Genomic DNA, 13245 nt, shown 5'->3' with positions numbered 1-13245 from the left:
TCCCCTCACCCCAGGAAAGCCCCATGCTGTCCCGAGCCTGGGCTGCTGCCCCTCTCCAGGTCCAGGGCTCACCCCTGGTGATAGTGCCCTGCATGCGTGCCCTCTCCTCTCACCCGCTGCTGTCTGCTCAGCTCCCCTCATCTGGCTGAGCATCTGGGCTGAGGCCTGGCTGAGTGTCTGCTAGGGGAGGCTCCACCCCTTGGGAGGAACTGCTTGCTCTCTTCTGCTCACAGACTGGCCCTCCCTGCCGGCTGCCTCCCCAGATCCTGCCCTGGGCTGGGAGGAGCCTTTTGGGGCTGCCTCTTCCAGCCTGGGCTTGTGGGGACAGAGCCAAATGCTAGCCCCCAGTGCGTCACAGTGGAGCCCCCAGAGGCTTCAGCTGGGGGAGGACCAGAGCACAGAGCTGGAGGTTTCTCGAGGAGCCAGCCTCCTGCCCCTGCGCAGCCCCTGCCCCTGAGCGCCAGTGTCAGTCGGAAAGGAAGACAGTGGTCCACGAGACTGAGGACAGGGCGATGTTTTAATTGCGCGTCTTTGAAACGAGGTCACGGAAGCTGCAGCAGGAAGGATGGGGGCTGGAGGGAAGACCCTGGGGTGGGTGGGGCACAGCGGCCCTCTTGGGGCCCCTTTTCCATTAGACTCTTGGAAATCACCCCCGTGCAGCTGCCCCTCGTGTGCAGGAGTGTTGCCCCAGTCCTGGTGCAGCGGCGACCCTTCCTGGCAGGGTATGCCCAGGGCTTCCACAGAGGAGCCTGTTTTTCTTCCCCAGAAATGTCTCAGTGAAGAAGGGGTCAGGACAGGTGGCCTTGGGGACAGAAAGCAGACTGGACTTGCTGTCAGACTGGAAGCTGGTCCTGTCCTCAGCACATAAGCAGCATTGGGAGCAGTCAAGCCTGGCATCCCTGAATTGGTTCAGGGGCTGTGCCCAGGTGCCCTCATGTCCCCACCCCCTCTGACTGCTGCACCCCAGACTGGGACGCTAGCCAGGGACACAGACCTACACGTGTGTGCACATGTGTGCCTGGTGGGCTTTGGAGACTGGGCAAGCCCTGCCTGCCCTGCCGTCTGAGGCCGTCTTGATTGACTTGGCATTCCACGCTTGGGAAGGTGGGTCTGGCTGACGGAGGGAGGAGGACGAGCAAGTTGCTGGGGGTGTCTGGTGCTAACAGTGTTCCCGGGCAATAGCAGGGAGCAGGGGGGAATCGGGTGATTTTGGGGACTCACTCCCCTATCCACTCCCTGGCTGGACAACAGACTCCTATGGGCCGGAGTTTGGCATGGCGATTCACCCCCTCTCACCAGCATATCCCCACTCACCCTGGCCCCACCCAGGATTCTGGTGACAGATGACAACACCGTTCCTGCAGACAAGTCTCATCTCATCCCTGGGCCTTGTCCCTGATCCAGGGACCAGGAAAGAGCTGATATAAGGCCACTGGGCTGTGCTTATGCTGAAGTGCCTTGAGACCCCAGCCCAGAGCCGCAGTGGGGAGGGCGGGCAGTGTCCACGTGGCCACGGTGGTCCGGATCTGCCCCATCTTGGCCCCAGGCCAGCCCGCCTAGTCCTCCTTGGGCCTCTCCACAGTAAGAATCGTGTCCACAATGGCAGGCTGCCGCTCAGGGTCGCCAAAGGGCTGCTTCTCACGGTTCTGCTCTGCCCTGGTGCGCGTCCAGGAGGGTGAGCGCAGACAGCCAGCTCGGGGCAGTGGGTGTAGGCCTGGTGGGAACATGGGCTGGGTCAGTGTGGCTCACCAGTCTCTCCTGCATCTACGGTCTGGCCTATTTGTGCCTCCAGCATGGTGTCCGGCCACACCTTGGGGGCCCCCTGGTACCAGCAACATGTGCATGTGGGTCTGGATGCCGCCTGGGCACTGGCTTTCCTGATGCTTCCAGAAGGGTTCCCATGTGGCCAGGGTCCCGCCCTGGTTGTGAGCCTGGCTTGGAGCCCATGTGGGTGGGCAGTAGGGAGGGAAGAAGGTCTCTGGGCACCCACACTCCCAGTGCCTTGCATGCCATTTCTTTGGTCAGTGGGGTCCAGTGCTTCCCAGGAACTGAGCTGAGGAGCAGCCAGGGCTGGCTAATGCCACCCCTTTTGTACTCTGCCTTGTAATTAAATCCACATAGTGAATTCTACTACTGGGGGGGCCTGTGGCTATGGCCTTTTGCTGGTGTTTGAAAACTGAAATTGAGGAGGGGCAGACAATTCCTTAAAGTTAGCAGAAGGTTGTGTAAAGTGCAGAAGCAGTGAGTGAAATGGCGCCATGTCGACAAACATGCATTAGAAAGGAAATCATTTTCTAGACCAGGTCTTCAGGGAGTGGTGCTGCGTGGTCTCAGGCCCTGGGGCCTCCCCATAATGCATGCAATCCCACCTGCATGCGAGTCACTGGCCACATTCTCGTCGTCCGAGTCTGCAAAGACCTCGGCCAGCTCCTGGTCAGACATGTCGGTCAGCTCGGTGAGGTCTAGTAGGTCGAAGTGCACCTCCAGGGAGGAGACGCTGCTCAGCGGCTCTGGGGGCAGAGGGGCACGTCAGTGGGCCTGGTGATGGCCAGTGTGGGGGAACGAGGTGGTGGGAACAAGGTGGGGCCGACCCATTCCTGGCGCCTGCTCCTTGGGGCACAGCGGGGCCCAGAGACCCATCCCTGGTCCCAGGGGGCTTGTGGAGCATGATGGATGGATGGGCCGTACTTACGCCGCCTTTCCGTGACCTGCAGGAGCCCTGGTGCTGGTATTGGGATGCCCAACTCCTCCTCAGCCACGGGAGACTGGCTACTGGTCCCTGTGACAGGGACAGGGGTGCTGAGAGCAGCCTGTGGCACGTCGACCTCCTTAACTAAGCCTGCAACAGAGAGGGCGTTACCCGGGAGGGGCTGGGGTCTTCCACCCCCACTGCCAGGATGCAGGCTCAGAGGACCTGAGAACCTGGCCCATGAGGCTAGCCCTCAAGGCTCAGGTAGTGACGGGGTTGGTCCTGGGTCAGGAAGGCGGACAGGGTGCCGGGGGCTTCTCTTGAGGAAGCTGACTTTCCCTGGCTCCTCATTCTCTAGTTTCCAGACCCTCTGCCCTCCTTACTCGAAGGGGAATCACTGCTGGTCTTGCAGGAACCCTTGCTGGTTCTGTCAGAGCTCCCAAGACCCCAATACTGTCACCTGTCTACTTTTGGTCCCACTAGGGTTTACTAAAGAAGACCATCTTGCAGCTGAAGAAGCTCTATACAGTCAGCAAAAATTAGACCGGGATCTGGCTGTCGCTCAGATCATGAACTTATTCCAAGAAGAGCCTGGAGAGTCCTTTGGACTGCAAGGAGATCAAACCAGTCAATCCTCAAGGAAATCAGTCCTGAATATTCATTAGAAGGACTGATGCTGAAGCTCCAATACTCTGGCCACCTGATGGGAAGAACAGACTCATTTGAAAAGATCCTGACACTGGGAAAGATTGAAGGCGGGAGAAGGGGATGACAGAGGATGGGATGGTTGGATGGCATCACTGACTCAATGCAAGCTCTGGGAGTTGGTGATGGACAGGGAAGCCTGGTGTGCTGCACTCCATGGGGTCGTAAAAAGTTGGACACAACTGAGCGACTGAACTGAACTGAGGGTCTAGTGGACGGTCATAGATTTGCTTTAATCCAGCCTGGTCCCGGCTCATGTGTCTGTCCTATGTTGTGTTTGAACTCAAAATAACACATTCTCATAGTGAAAGAGTTACTAGACGGGGCACGTGGCAGACCTGTTCCCCGCCAACCTCACAACTGGGGATGTTCCCCCAGGGATTTTTTTCTGCTCAAATTTCGTTTTCATGTAACAGCTTGTCTCTGTCAGACGAGAGCCGAGGCCCCTTGGGGATCTGCTTGGTGGGCACTGCCACTCAGAGGTGGGGCTTCCACCCCAAGGGGGGCCCTGTCCATCCACAGCTCACCCATTCCTCCCCTCCAGAGTGCTCTAGTGTCCCTCCCCCCACAGCCGGGGTCCCAGTCATCTGTCAGGCACACGCCCTGAGGCAGCTGGACCCCTCGGCTCCCCTGAGACTCCTCTCCATAGTGACCTGCCCTCAGCTTAGGGACCCCCAAGCTGAACAGGTGCCCAGTACAGAGTGCAGAGTCCCTCCTCTGTCAGCAGTGGGGCCTTGCCGACCCAGCGGGCAAGTGGAGAGTGGGGTGTGGACGAGGCCACAGGAGCAGCTGCCAAGGGGGATCAGGGGGGCCCAGCACCAGCAGCTGCCTTTGAGGGGTGGGCCTGTGTGGCCAGCAGCCTGGACGTGCCCGGCAGGCTGCGTAGGTCCGGAAGGTCCTGGCTGAGTGGGAAGTGGGACATGGATTTGCGGCTGCAGAGCTGGCTGGGCTGCCCCAGCCTCAGAGGGCACCCCTCCCTGGGAAGCGTGACTGAGGGCAGGTGGGCCTGCTGACTGGCAGGGCCTGCCCGGCTCTGCCCTGTGCTGTGTCGTCACTGGGGCCCGGGGCCAGCCCTGCTGGATGGGGCTCAGGATCTGGTTTCCACCTTGCTGCCACATCTGGCACGTGGTGTCTGAGCATCCTCGAAGGGCAGGGTTACATCCGCTGGCGGCCCGGCCCGCCCAGCCTGACAGGGGCACCTTTCCTGAACCTCAGAGTTCCTGCTGCAGCTCGAGGCCCAGGAAGCCCTTGGGGCCTTTGTAGGACATGGTTCTGTTTCTTTTTTTTTTTTTTTTAACTGTTTTATTTTATTTATTGGACACACAGCATGTGGGATCTTAGTTTCCCAACCAGGGATAGAACCCATGCTCCCTCCATTGGGAGCTCAGAGTTTAACCAATGGACCACGAGGGAATCCCCCTGGTTCTGTTTCTTAAGAGGAGATGGCACAGCGGCCAGATCGCCCTCCCCAAGGGCACACGTGTGCCTGGAGTGTCCTGCTCCTCTTCCGCACACGTGGCCCATCCTGGCGGGTGAGCAGGGTGGCCTCTGGCTGAGGGCTCCGGCCAGGTGCTGCCATTTCTGTGGAGCCTCCACATGGGGCAGGTGACTCTGGGTTAAGAAGAAGAGTGACAGTGGCTCCTGGTTTTCTGTGCTAGACACAACCCCAGCAACACGGTTTTCAGCTAATGTCACAAGCAGCTACGAGGGAGGGACTGCGAGTTTTGTCCTATAACATGGAGAGGATCAGCTTGTCACAGGCACGTTAACACAGGGGCTCTGGAGCAGGAACTCTTGGGCCACCACCTGCCAACTCATGGAGGGAGGGGAGACCCTGATCTTGTGCCCACAGGGAAGCTAGGGCCTTGCCAGGCAGAAGGGGATTTAGGATCAAAGGTGGAGTGGAGGAGCAGGAGAAGGCCCTGAGGGAGTCTGGCTGCTCTGGGTGAGCTGGGTAGGAAAGCAGCTACCTGCATGTTTATGGAATGGGCCTCGGTCCAGGTGGAAAGGAGGACGTCTACAGTTTCTGAGATGGGGGAAGGGCAAGCAGATGCGCCTCCTTATAGACCCTGAGATCCAGGGGTCCCTCCAGCCCCCACAGGCACAGTGGCCTGTTGTATTGATTCTAAGAAGCACATGTTAACAAATTTCAGTGTATCTGAAACAGCACCATTTAGCTGATGGTGTTGCAGAGCCAGTGGAATATGTTATCTGTGAATTTTTAAGTCACCTTCTGTTGACTTTTTTATTCCTTCTTCTCCCTTTGGCAGTGCTCTGCTCTCTACTTTGTAAATCCTGGTGTCCAGGCCTGTGTCAGAGCTTTGGGAAGGGGGAGGGAGCAGCGGAAGACACAACTTTGGCATCAAGGATGCTGATCTTTTAGCTGGAAGTGAAGGAAACAGGACCTTGGCTTGGTCCTTGTTCACAGCAGTTTTACCGTAAATGCTGGTTGAACGAATGAGCCCAAGACCCCACCCAGAGTTCCTAAGCAGCTGTGCTACCTGAGTCTGTATACCCTCTTGGTAGACTGCTGTAGGAAGAAGGGACAGGTTCTCCATGCGTGAGACCCCCTGCTGTTCCTGGGGTGTGAAGCAGAGCAGTGACTGATCACACAGGTAGACGGGAAAGGGTGCTTGCCTGTGGCCCAGATGTAACCCCAGGGTTGCCCAGGCCAGGGCAAAGGTGAGGGGTGTTTCTAGTTCCCCAGGAAGCTCAGCATGGCCCAGCAGCCCAGCGCAGGCCCCATTGAAGGAGTGCAGCCTGTGGTTCCTGCAGGGGGACCTGCTGCCCTGACCTGTGGAAGCACTGAGGCAGTGCCTGCATGGGGAGACTGGAGCTGGGGGGCCACAGTCCTGCCCTGCCCATGGTCTGTTGTGAACCGATATGGTAGGGTTACCCTGTGCTAAGCTGCTGACCTATTTTCCAGCACATTTGTGCCAAGAACTTGGCCCAGATCTCAAGTTCCCTGCTGTGTGCCCAAGACTTTGCCCCAAGCCTGGAGGAGGGGCTCTGCACACACCCACCACGAATGAGCGAATTAATGAAGTTAATGAATGAACAGCATAAAACCAACATGGCTGCAGCGAGGGCAGCATGGGCACCATCCCCTATGTCAAAGATGCCTGGTGGACACTGTCTCAGCTCAGCCCCCAGGGCTGGGCCCTGGCCCCTCTCTCAGATGGACAAGACTTGGAGGTGGGTGGACTAGATGCTTGGTCTCCCAATGGCACTTTCCAGAGTGCACCCCCACCTCTCGCCTCCTTGCCTGTGCATTTGATATTAAATTATTATTGATTCATTTAGGTTTTAATTATAAGACCTTATAGAAGTAATTTCAGAGATACTTAAGGATGAAATAATACATCTCAATTTGCCACATTAGCACTGAAGGAAGGCTGGTGGAAGCGGGTGAGCAGCAGGCTGGGGGCACACAGGGGGCTTCAGCATTCTGTCCTACTTCTCTATGTGTCCCTCTCTCCAGTATAAGTTCCCAGAAGTTGGCAAACTCAGAGAATGACAGTCACAGCCACCCACACATGGCCTCTGTGGGGTAGGATGTGGCTGTGGGGTAAGAAGTCTGTCTGCCGGCTTTGGCCCCAGACCCACTGTGTGCCTGCACAGAGTAGGCACCAGGTGAATACAGGTCTCTGGGGTTCCAGAACACTCCCTTCCCTCACGCCTGCTGTCTGCGCTCTTGATCTGCAGGGAAGGGGGTCTGTCTCCACTGAGAGGAGTGGTCTCACGGAGCTCAGAGAGGTCTGGTTGCCGGCATCCCTAAGCTCTTGCTCGCCAAGCCTTCCCCATCAAATCATCTTATGGCCGCACCGGAAGCCGCGGGGTCCTGGTGCAGCCCACAGGAATACAAAACAAAGAAAACCACACCCACTGTCCCCCACCCTCCCCAGGGTGTCTCCTGGTGCTCAGGAGGAGGGTGACAAGGGCCCCCAGAAGGTGTCTGGGACGCAACTGCCCAGCTCAGACTTCAGACAGCAGTGAGTGGCCTGACTGCTTCAGGACACTTCCACGGCTAGCATTTGGGTCTCCAGAGGCAGCCCTCGTGGGCTACGTGGCCCCCAGCGGATCGCTGTGAGGTCAGGGAGTGGCTCCTGGGGAAGGGACCTCCAAGAAAGCCTAGGTGTGTCTGGGGTCTGGCCTGGTGGGTGGAGGAGCCCGGCAGTTTGCATCCAACTTCCTAGGCAGACGACACAGGAAAACCCTTCCTGAAAGAGGACGTTCCTAGAGTTTTCCTCTCACCACTGGGCCAGGGTCAGGCTAGGGCCAGACTCCCAGGGGAGAGACCCCGAGTACATCTCCACCGTCTGGACAGCTAACAGAAGCCCTGAGGAGGGGTCACTCCGTGCACCCCTGGCCTCCCAGGTGTGTGCGCTCCTGGCCGCGCCAGGGCAAGCAACCCCTGCAGGCGTGGGAGCCCCCGCCGGCCAAGCCCAGGGCATCATCCGCCTCCCTCGCTCCAAGCCCGAGCCCGTATCTCAGCCTGGTGCCCCGCAGCATCCCGGCTGCCGCCTCCCCGCCCAGCCCCCAGAGAGGTTCGGCAGGGCCGAACAAAGCAGATGCGCGGCTAGGAGCGTAGCCTCCCCCCTACGCCTTGCTGACTTGGACCCTGACTCTGGTCCCGGCACGCCCCCATCTCCCGGATCCCCGGCTCGGCTGGGAGGGGGCGCAGGACCAAACTGTGCGCCGCCCACTCAGGAGCGCGCCAGGCACCGCTGCCCGGGCCGGGAGCGCGGAGGACGAGGGGGCGGGGACGCGGTCCGTGCGCTTCTAGCCCAGCGCGGGGGCCGCTCCCGGAGGTGCCCCGGCCTGGCTTCCCCAGCACGGCGGGCTTAGGCTTCCACGCTCCGGCCCGGCATAGGGGGACTCGGAGCTGCCTGCGGGTCCCGGCGGCCCTGGGGCGTGGTCGGTGAGAGGGCCGGGGGAAAGGACTGCGGGGAGGCGCCGATCTAGGGCTCAGGGGGGCCACACTCACCTCCCGGGCTGGCGCCCTCCGGGGGCTCCATGCGGCCGGTAGGGCCTTGGAGCCGCGCGCGCGGCGGCGGCGGCGTCACCCGGCCCCGGCGCCCCTGCAGCTGCGGCGGCGACTCGGCCCCGGCTCCCTGCGCAGCGCATCGGGGCAGCAGCCGGGGGACCGCGGCGGCGGGGAGGAGCCCGCGGGGCGGGGCGCGCAGCTGCTCCGGGGCCGGGTCCCGCCCCCCCTACCCCCCCGCCAGCTCCTCCTCTGCCCCCGCAGCACAGGTGCGGCCCCGCCCCGCCCTGCGCGCGCCCCCTGTCGGCCCCTGCAGACCCTTCCCCGCCGACTGCACCCCTTCTGTCCGGCTTTCCACCCGGATCTGCCCGCGGCCCCCGTCCCTGGCCTGGTCCCTGCGCGCACCCTCACTGAGCAGCCGCGCCACCGTGCGGGATCATCCTCATGCATCTGTGGGACTCCAACGACGTGCCGGCGCTCCGCGGGGCATGGAGGGACGGGCACAACATCCTAGGCCCCGTAAGCCGAGAATTGCAGACCTTGGCAAATGCTAGGGAGAGACGCGGTGCGGGGGTTGGGGTGTGGGGGGAATGGGGAGGGAAGAGGGGAAGGGAGGTAAGGAGAGGGAGGCGGGAAGAGAGGGGGCGTCCCGGAAGGCAGGCAGGCAGCGTCTGGGCGTGCAGAGAGCTCCAAACAGTTCAGAGCGGAGTCCCACTTCCAGTCTCTGGTCCCCTGCACAAGGCCCGGAATGCAGCCTTGTGCCAAGCCCTTGATGCACAGTATTGCATTCATTCTCCTGGGGAATCCTTAGCAGACGAGGCCCTGATTTTCCATGTGAAGCTGAGCACGGCGGGGGTGGGGGGGCGGTGAGGGGGTGCAGGGGAGTGCGACCAAGGTGCACAGCCAGTCACAGGAAGCCAGAGGAGCCAAGTGCAAGCCCCTGGTCTACACAAAGACAAACCAACCAAAGAAGAGCATCAGGGAGACAGACTTGTTTCCAGCTTGGAGTGGGGAAATTCGCAGAGGAGGAAGATGTGAACTTGGTGTTTGCTGGAAATGTACCCTCCTAAGGCATCTTCAGGCATTCGAGGCCTCAGTCAACTCCAGTCACCCTAAGCCCATAGCTTTGTTAACTGTCAGTCAGTGAGAGGCAGGCTAACAGTTTGTATTTCTCTTTAGCTTACAAAACAAAGAAAAACTGCTAAAATGATGTCATGACCCACTGCAGTTTGCACTCCAAGAGGCAGGTCAGCCCCTCTGGGACAAAGCTGAGGGTGGTGGGGACCTTGAGAGGTCAGGACAGTAGACGGACACTGGCTACTGGGGTAGAAGTTTGTATTGTCTCACAATGGTCAGAGCAGTGTCTCTGATTCCCCATGTCTTCCAGAACCTTCTGGTCCCATCCAGCCATACCCTGCCTGTGCTCCTGCTCACACCTGGGCAGCTCACACTTGTGCTGCTCTGACCAGTGGACTGTGTCCAGCTGATGCCATGTGACTCCAATGCAGGGTCTTAAGTAGGATTCAGGCCTTGATCCCCAGGCTCCCCTGGAATTCGGCCACCCTGTGTAAGAAAGCCCAGGCCATTTGAAGGGCCACTTGAGTGTTGTCTGGCTCACAGTAGCCAATGAACCAGGTGTAAAGTCTCAGCCAGACCCTTCCTTTGAGCCACCCTCCCCCGGGTGGGGGTAATACGTGGAACCAAGGTGAGCTGTCCCCACAGGGTCCCAGCCAAGTTGCAGATTCATGGGCAAAACAGATGTTGTCACTATGTTAAGCCATTTCACTTTGGGGCCAACCTGTCACACAGCCATCGTAACTTAACAGTCTTGGTGTTTAATAATTATCCCTATTTGACAGATGAGTAAGTGGATACACAGGGAGTCTTGTCCAGGGCACCAACTGATCTGACTCCAGAGGCCAGGGTCAAACTTTTCATTCAAAACATTTTCATGGAAGTCAACTATACTTCAACTTAAAAAAATCAAACTAAATAAAAAGAAAAAAATCAAACAATAGTAGAATAGCATAATTATGGGTTAATTAACCCACGTGTACCCATCATTCAGATTCAGCGATTACTGACTCATGGTTGATCATGTTTCTTCTCTGCTTTCAATGCCTTCTTCCACTTCTGGGTTGTTTTGAAGCAATCCTATATGTATTATGTCATTTCTTTTGTAAATACTTCGCTGTTGATCTCTAAAAATGTTTAGTCTTCTTGAGGACTCTGTTATGCTAACATTCAGGCCTCCATCGAGTTGCTGTTGTGATCTGAGGCAATTTACCTGGATGACCATGTACGTGGGTGTTAGGAAGAGCCAGATATTCACCATAGGTCATTGGGTTTGTATTAACATTTGGTCTGTCATTTTGTAGGAAACTCAGATGTCATTTATCTGGGTTTCTGAGATGCTCAGCTTGATGCCGATTAAAAGTATCTCAAGCCACCTATGTGAAGAAAGGCTCTTTTCTATAAATCTGAACTCAAATTCAGTATGAAAAGCACAGGTCGCCATGGGCCTTGCAGGGAGCCCAGAGAGCTGGCAGCAAGGCCTCCCTCAACTCTTCATCTCTGCAGTGCACACTGATAAACCGTGCTGTGCTGTTCATTTGTGACAAACGAATACCCTGTCTTGTTATCCTGAGCTAACCCTCCTATTCTTGTCCTTTTTGTTGAAAGGAATTATTGTTAATGCATTCGTTTAATTCAGGACTCCCAGCCAGAATTCTAAAGCAAAAAGCCAGTCAGCATGAGGCACCTAGCATACCGAGTCTGCAAAGTAAGTGTTAAATAATAATTATTAGCACTCTGTGCTATCCGGCTGCATTGTCTTACTTGCCAGAACCCCTGTGGGAGGAGCCTACCTAGGGGAGAAGACCCCTATCAGACCAGACGTGTCTGACACAGGCTCAGGCTCTTGTCAGTCCAGGCACAGTGACACCATCAGACCTCCCAGAGGCCATAGGGCTGCTATAAATGTCACTCTCTGTGCAAGTCGGTTGATACAGTACTTCCAAGGGGCCATTCCTCTCCAGGAACAATCAAGTCTTGGGTGGGCAAACAGGAACCCCCCCACCCCACCCCCACCCCCGGCTCATTGCTGTGGCTCTCTTCCCCGACCTGAGCCTTTCTCCACTATTCACACTGTGCCCAAGGCAGTTCTCCAGGGAGAGAAGATTCCTCTCCATCCCTAAACTGACAGAAAATCTTGACCTGCTGCAAAACCACTGTTTAGTAAGATGCTAATGTTAAGAGTGTAGAAAACAAGACAACACATGGTGTTGTTTTGGGTGTAGGTAGCTGGATGGTAGGAGGGATAAGAAATTCTCTCTGCAATTTGTAAAGCAGTTAGCAGTTTTCAGAACAAGAAGAGGGAAGAAGACCCCTGAAGGCTTTTTTTTCCTGCAGAGCGCGTCTGAAAACCCGTAGCAAAGGTTTCTAGTTTTTCCTCACCAGGAGGACAAAGTCTCTTTAGGAAGAGCAGTTAGTTTTTGTGAAGGGGAGAGTTGCTGATTTCAAAACTGTGGACCCCGCTGGAACATATTTTTCTCGCCTACTTTTGCTTCCTCTAAGGCTTAGTGGAAATCCAGCTGTCTTCCAGCCTCAGGTGGGAGGAATCGTCAAAGGGGGGGCAGGGTGAGGTGAGGCCCAAGGGCAGGGGTTCCGCGAGAATTTGAATCTAATTTGGGTAAAGTCGCGGTGTGGCCGCTTCCCCTCCCTCCCTCTTGGAGTTCATGCACTGGAGGCCCTGTACCCACGTAGAGTACGTAACAAGTGGACGGAAACGGTTCCTCCAGCCACCGTGGAGCTTAAGTTTTAGTGGGGAAGACCCGCGGTAAACAAGAATTGTCCCGAAAGGAATGCGTTCCCAGGCGTCTTGGAGAGGTAGCTTGTGAATAATGCTCAGCTCGGCCCAAATCTACAGACTCTGCCTGATTAGTTGCTAAGGACTCCCGCCGTTGCGAGGCACCAGCCCGGCCGGAGGGCTCTCGCGATGATTCTCGAGACTTCGCGCGGGACCTTGCAGTCGTTGCCTGGAGACGGCGCATCCTGGGAAGGCCGGGCGCTTTGGTTTGCTAGTCCAGGGAGGCGGGAAGCAGCAACCATGGTGAGGCGGTCTCGTAGGGTCCGCGCCGGGGGCCTGGGGCCTCAGGGGTCCGCGGGCCTTGCGCGCCGGGAGTACCCGGGACGGGAGATCTGGAGCTTTAGGGTCCTGGAGCTGCGGGCTTGTTGCTCTGGGCGGGCGGGGTGGTCCTCGCGGGGAGGGCCCAGGGTGCTGCAGACGCCGGACGCGGCTCCCCCGTGGAGCTGAGAGACTTGGTCTCTCCAGGATCCTGTGCACACCGGGGTGGGTGGTCAGAGAGCACCGTCTACCCCGTCGCCAGACCTAGGGCCCGGTGTGCACGTGTCCAGACTGGAAAACCTGGGTCGAGTGGCTTCCCTACCTGGAATGGAAGGCTCATTGATCAGATCCTTGGGAAATAGAGATCCTCCAGCCTCTGGGATCGAGAGCCTAGGGTATACCAGGGTGGCCAGAGGGTCCTGACAGCGGTTCCAGCGCACGTAGAGTCTCCAGGGCAGAGCCCCGTCGTACAGGAACTGCAGTTTACCGGGCAAACCTGCGAGGAGTAAGGCGGGGACTGAGCAGAGCAGAGCGGAGCTTGCTGCCTCTGGGGCTCTCCATCCCCGCCCCTTCTGTGGTAGGGCTCTCAGCTGCGCACTCCCCTCTGTGCCGTATGGGCTGTAGGTCACCCAGTTTCCAGGCAGGTGTGGCAGGGTGGCCATCAGTGCGGGGACCCCTCTGTGTGTGGGAGCCCCAGGGACTCTAGAAGCCCCAGCCACTGCCTTACTCCCAGATGCTGAG

The 13245-nt window shown here is 58.0% G+C and overlaps 2 protein-coding genes across 7 annotated transcripts in view; one reads left to right on the top strand and one right to left on the bottom strand.

Annotated features, from left to right (window-relative positions):
- Positions 1 to 499: 499 nt before the first annotated feature.
- Positions 500 to 8554, bottom strand: DBNDD1 (dysbindin domain containing 1). Of its 2 annotated transcripts, none has more exons than XM_070451373.1 (4): positions 8382 to 8554; positions 2693 to 2779; positions 2370 to 2510; positions 500 to 1714 (listed from the first exon to the last, which is right to left on the bottom strand). In XM_070451373.1, the coding sequence occupies exons 1-4, from the start codon at positions 8410 to 8412 to the stop codon at positions 1557 to 1559; spliced, it is 417 nt and encodes a 138-aa protein (XP_070307474.1). In that variant the 5' UTR covers positions 8413 to 8554; the 3' UTR covers positions 500 to 1556. The 2 variants fall into 2 exon arrangements, with proteins under 2 accessions (XP_070307474.1, XP_020740927.2); XM_020885268.2 differs by having other exon boundaries at positions 2693 to 2839; positions 8382 to 8552.
- Positions 8555 to 8662: 108 nt separating this feature from the next.
- GAS8 (growth arrest specific 8) overlaps positions 8663 to 13245 on the top strand; it is a 47808-nt gene continuing 43225 nt past the window's right edge. For 3 of the 5 annotated variants that reach the window (XR_011482252.1, XM_070451368.1, XM_020885270.2), the window contains exon 1: positions 12382 to 12489. Coding sequence is in view for 3 of the 5 variants with exons in the window: in XM_070451368.1 (XP_070307469.1) it covers positions 12487 to 12489 (3 nt within the window). In the remaining 2 variants the exon portion in view is untranslated. Of the gene's footprint in view, positions 8898 to 12381; positions 12490 to 12917; positions 13082 to 13245 lie in introns of those variants that run through there. The other 2 variants (XM_070451369.1, XM_020885272.2) reach the window with 2 other exon arrangements.

This window comes from Odocoileus virginianus, chromosome 20 (genome assembly GCF_023699985.2).
Source record: "Odocoileus virginianus isolate 20LAN1187 ecotype Illinois chromosome 20, Ovbor_1.2, whole genome shotgun sequence".
In the NCBI taxonomy this organism is placed as follows: Eukaryota; Metazoa; Chordata; class Mammalia; order Artiodactyla; family Cervidae; genus Odocoileus; species Odocoileus virginianus.
The sequence above is the reverse complement of the archived record's forward strand: the minus strand, read 5'-3'. Positions and strand labels throughout refer to the sequence as shown.

Excerpts from the sequence above, each read along its gene's own strand:
- DBNDD1 (XM_020885268.2), bottom strand. The coding sequence starts at position 8,412 with ATGGAGCCCCCGGAGGGCGCCAGCCCGGGAG. Across the intron at positions 2,511-2,692 it reads GCAGGTCACGGAAAGGCGGC|AGCCGCTGAGCAGCGTCTCC; the intron begins GTAAGTACGGCC and ends CTCTGCCCCCAG. Across the intron at positions 1,715-2,369 it reads GGCCAGTGACTCGCATGCAG|GCCTACACCCACTGCCCCGA; the intron begins GTGGGATTGCAT and ends TGTTCCCACCAG.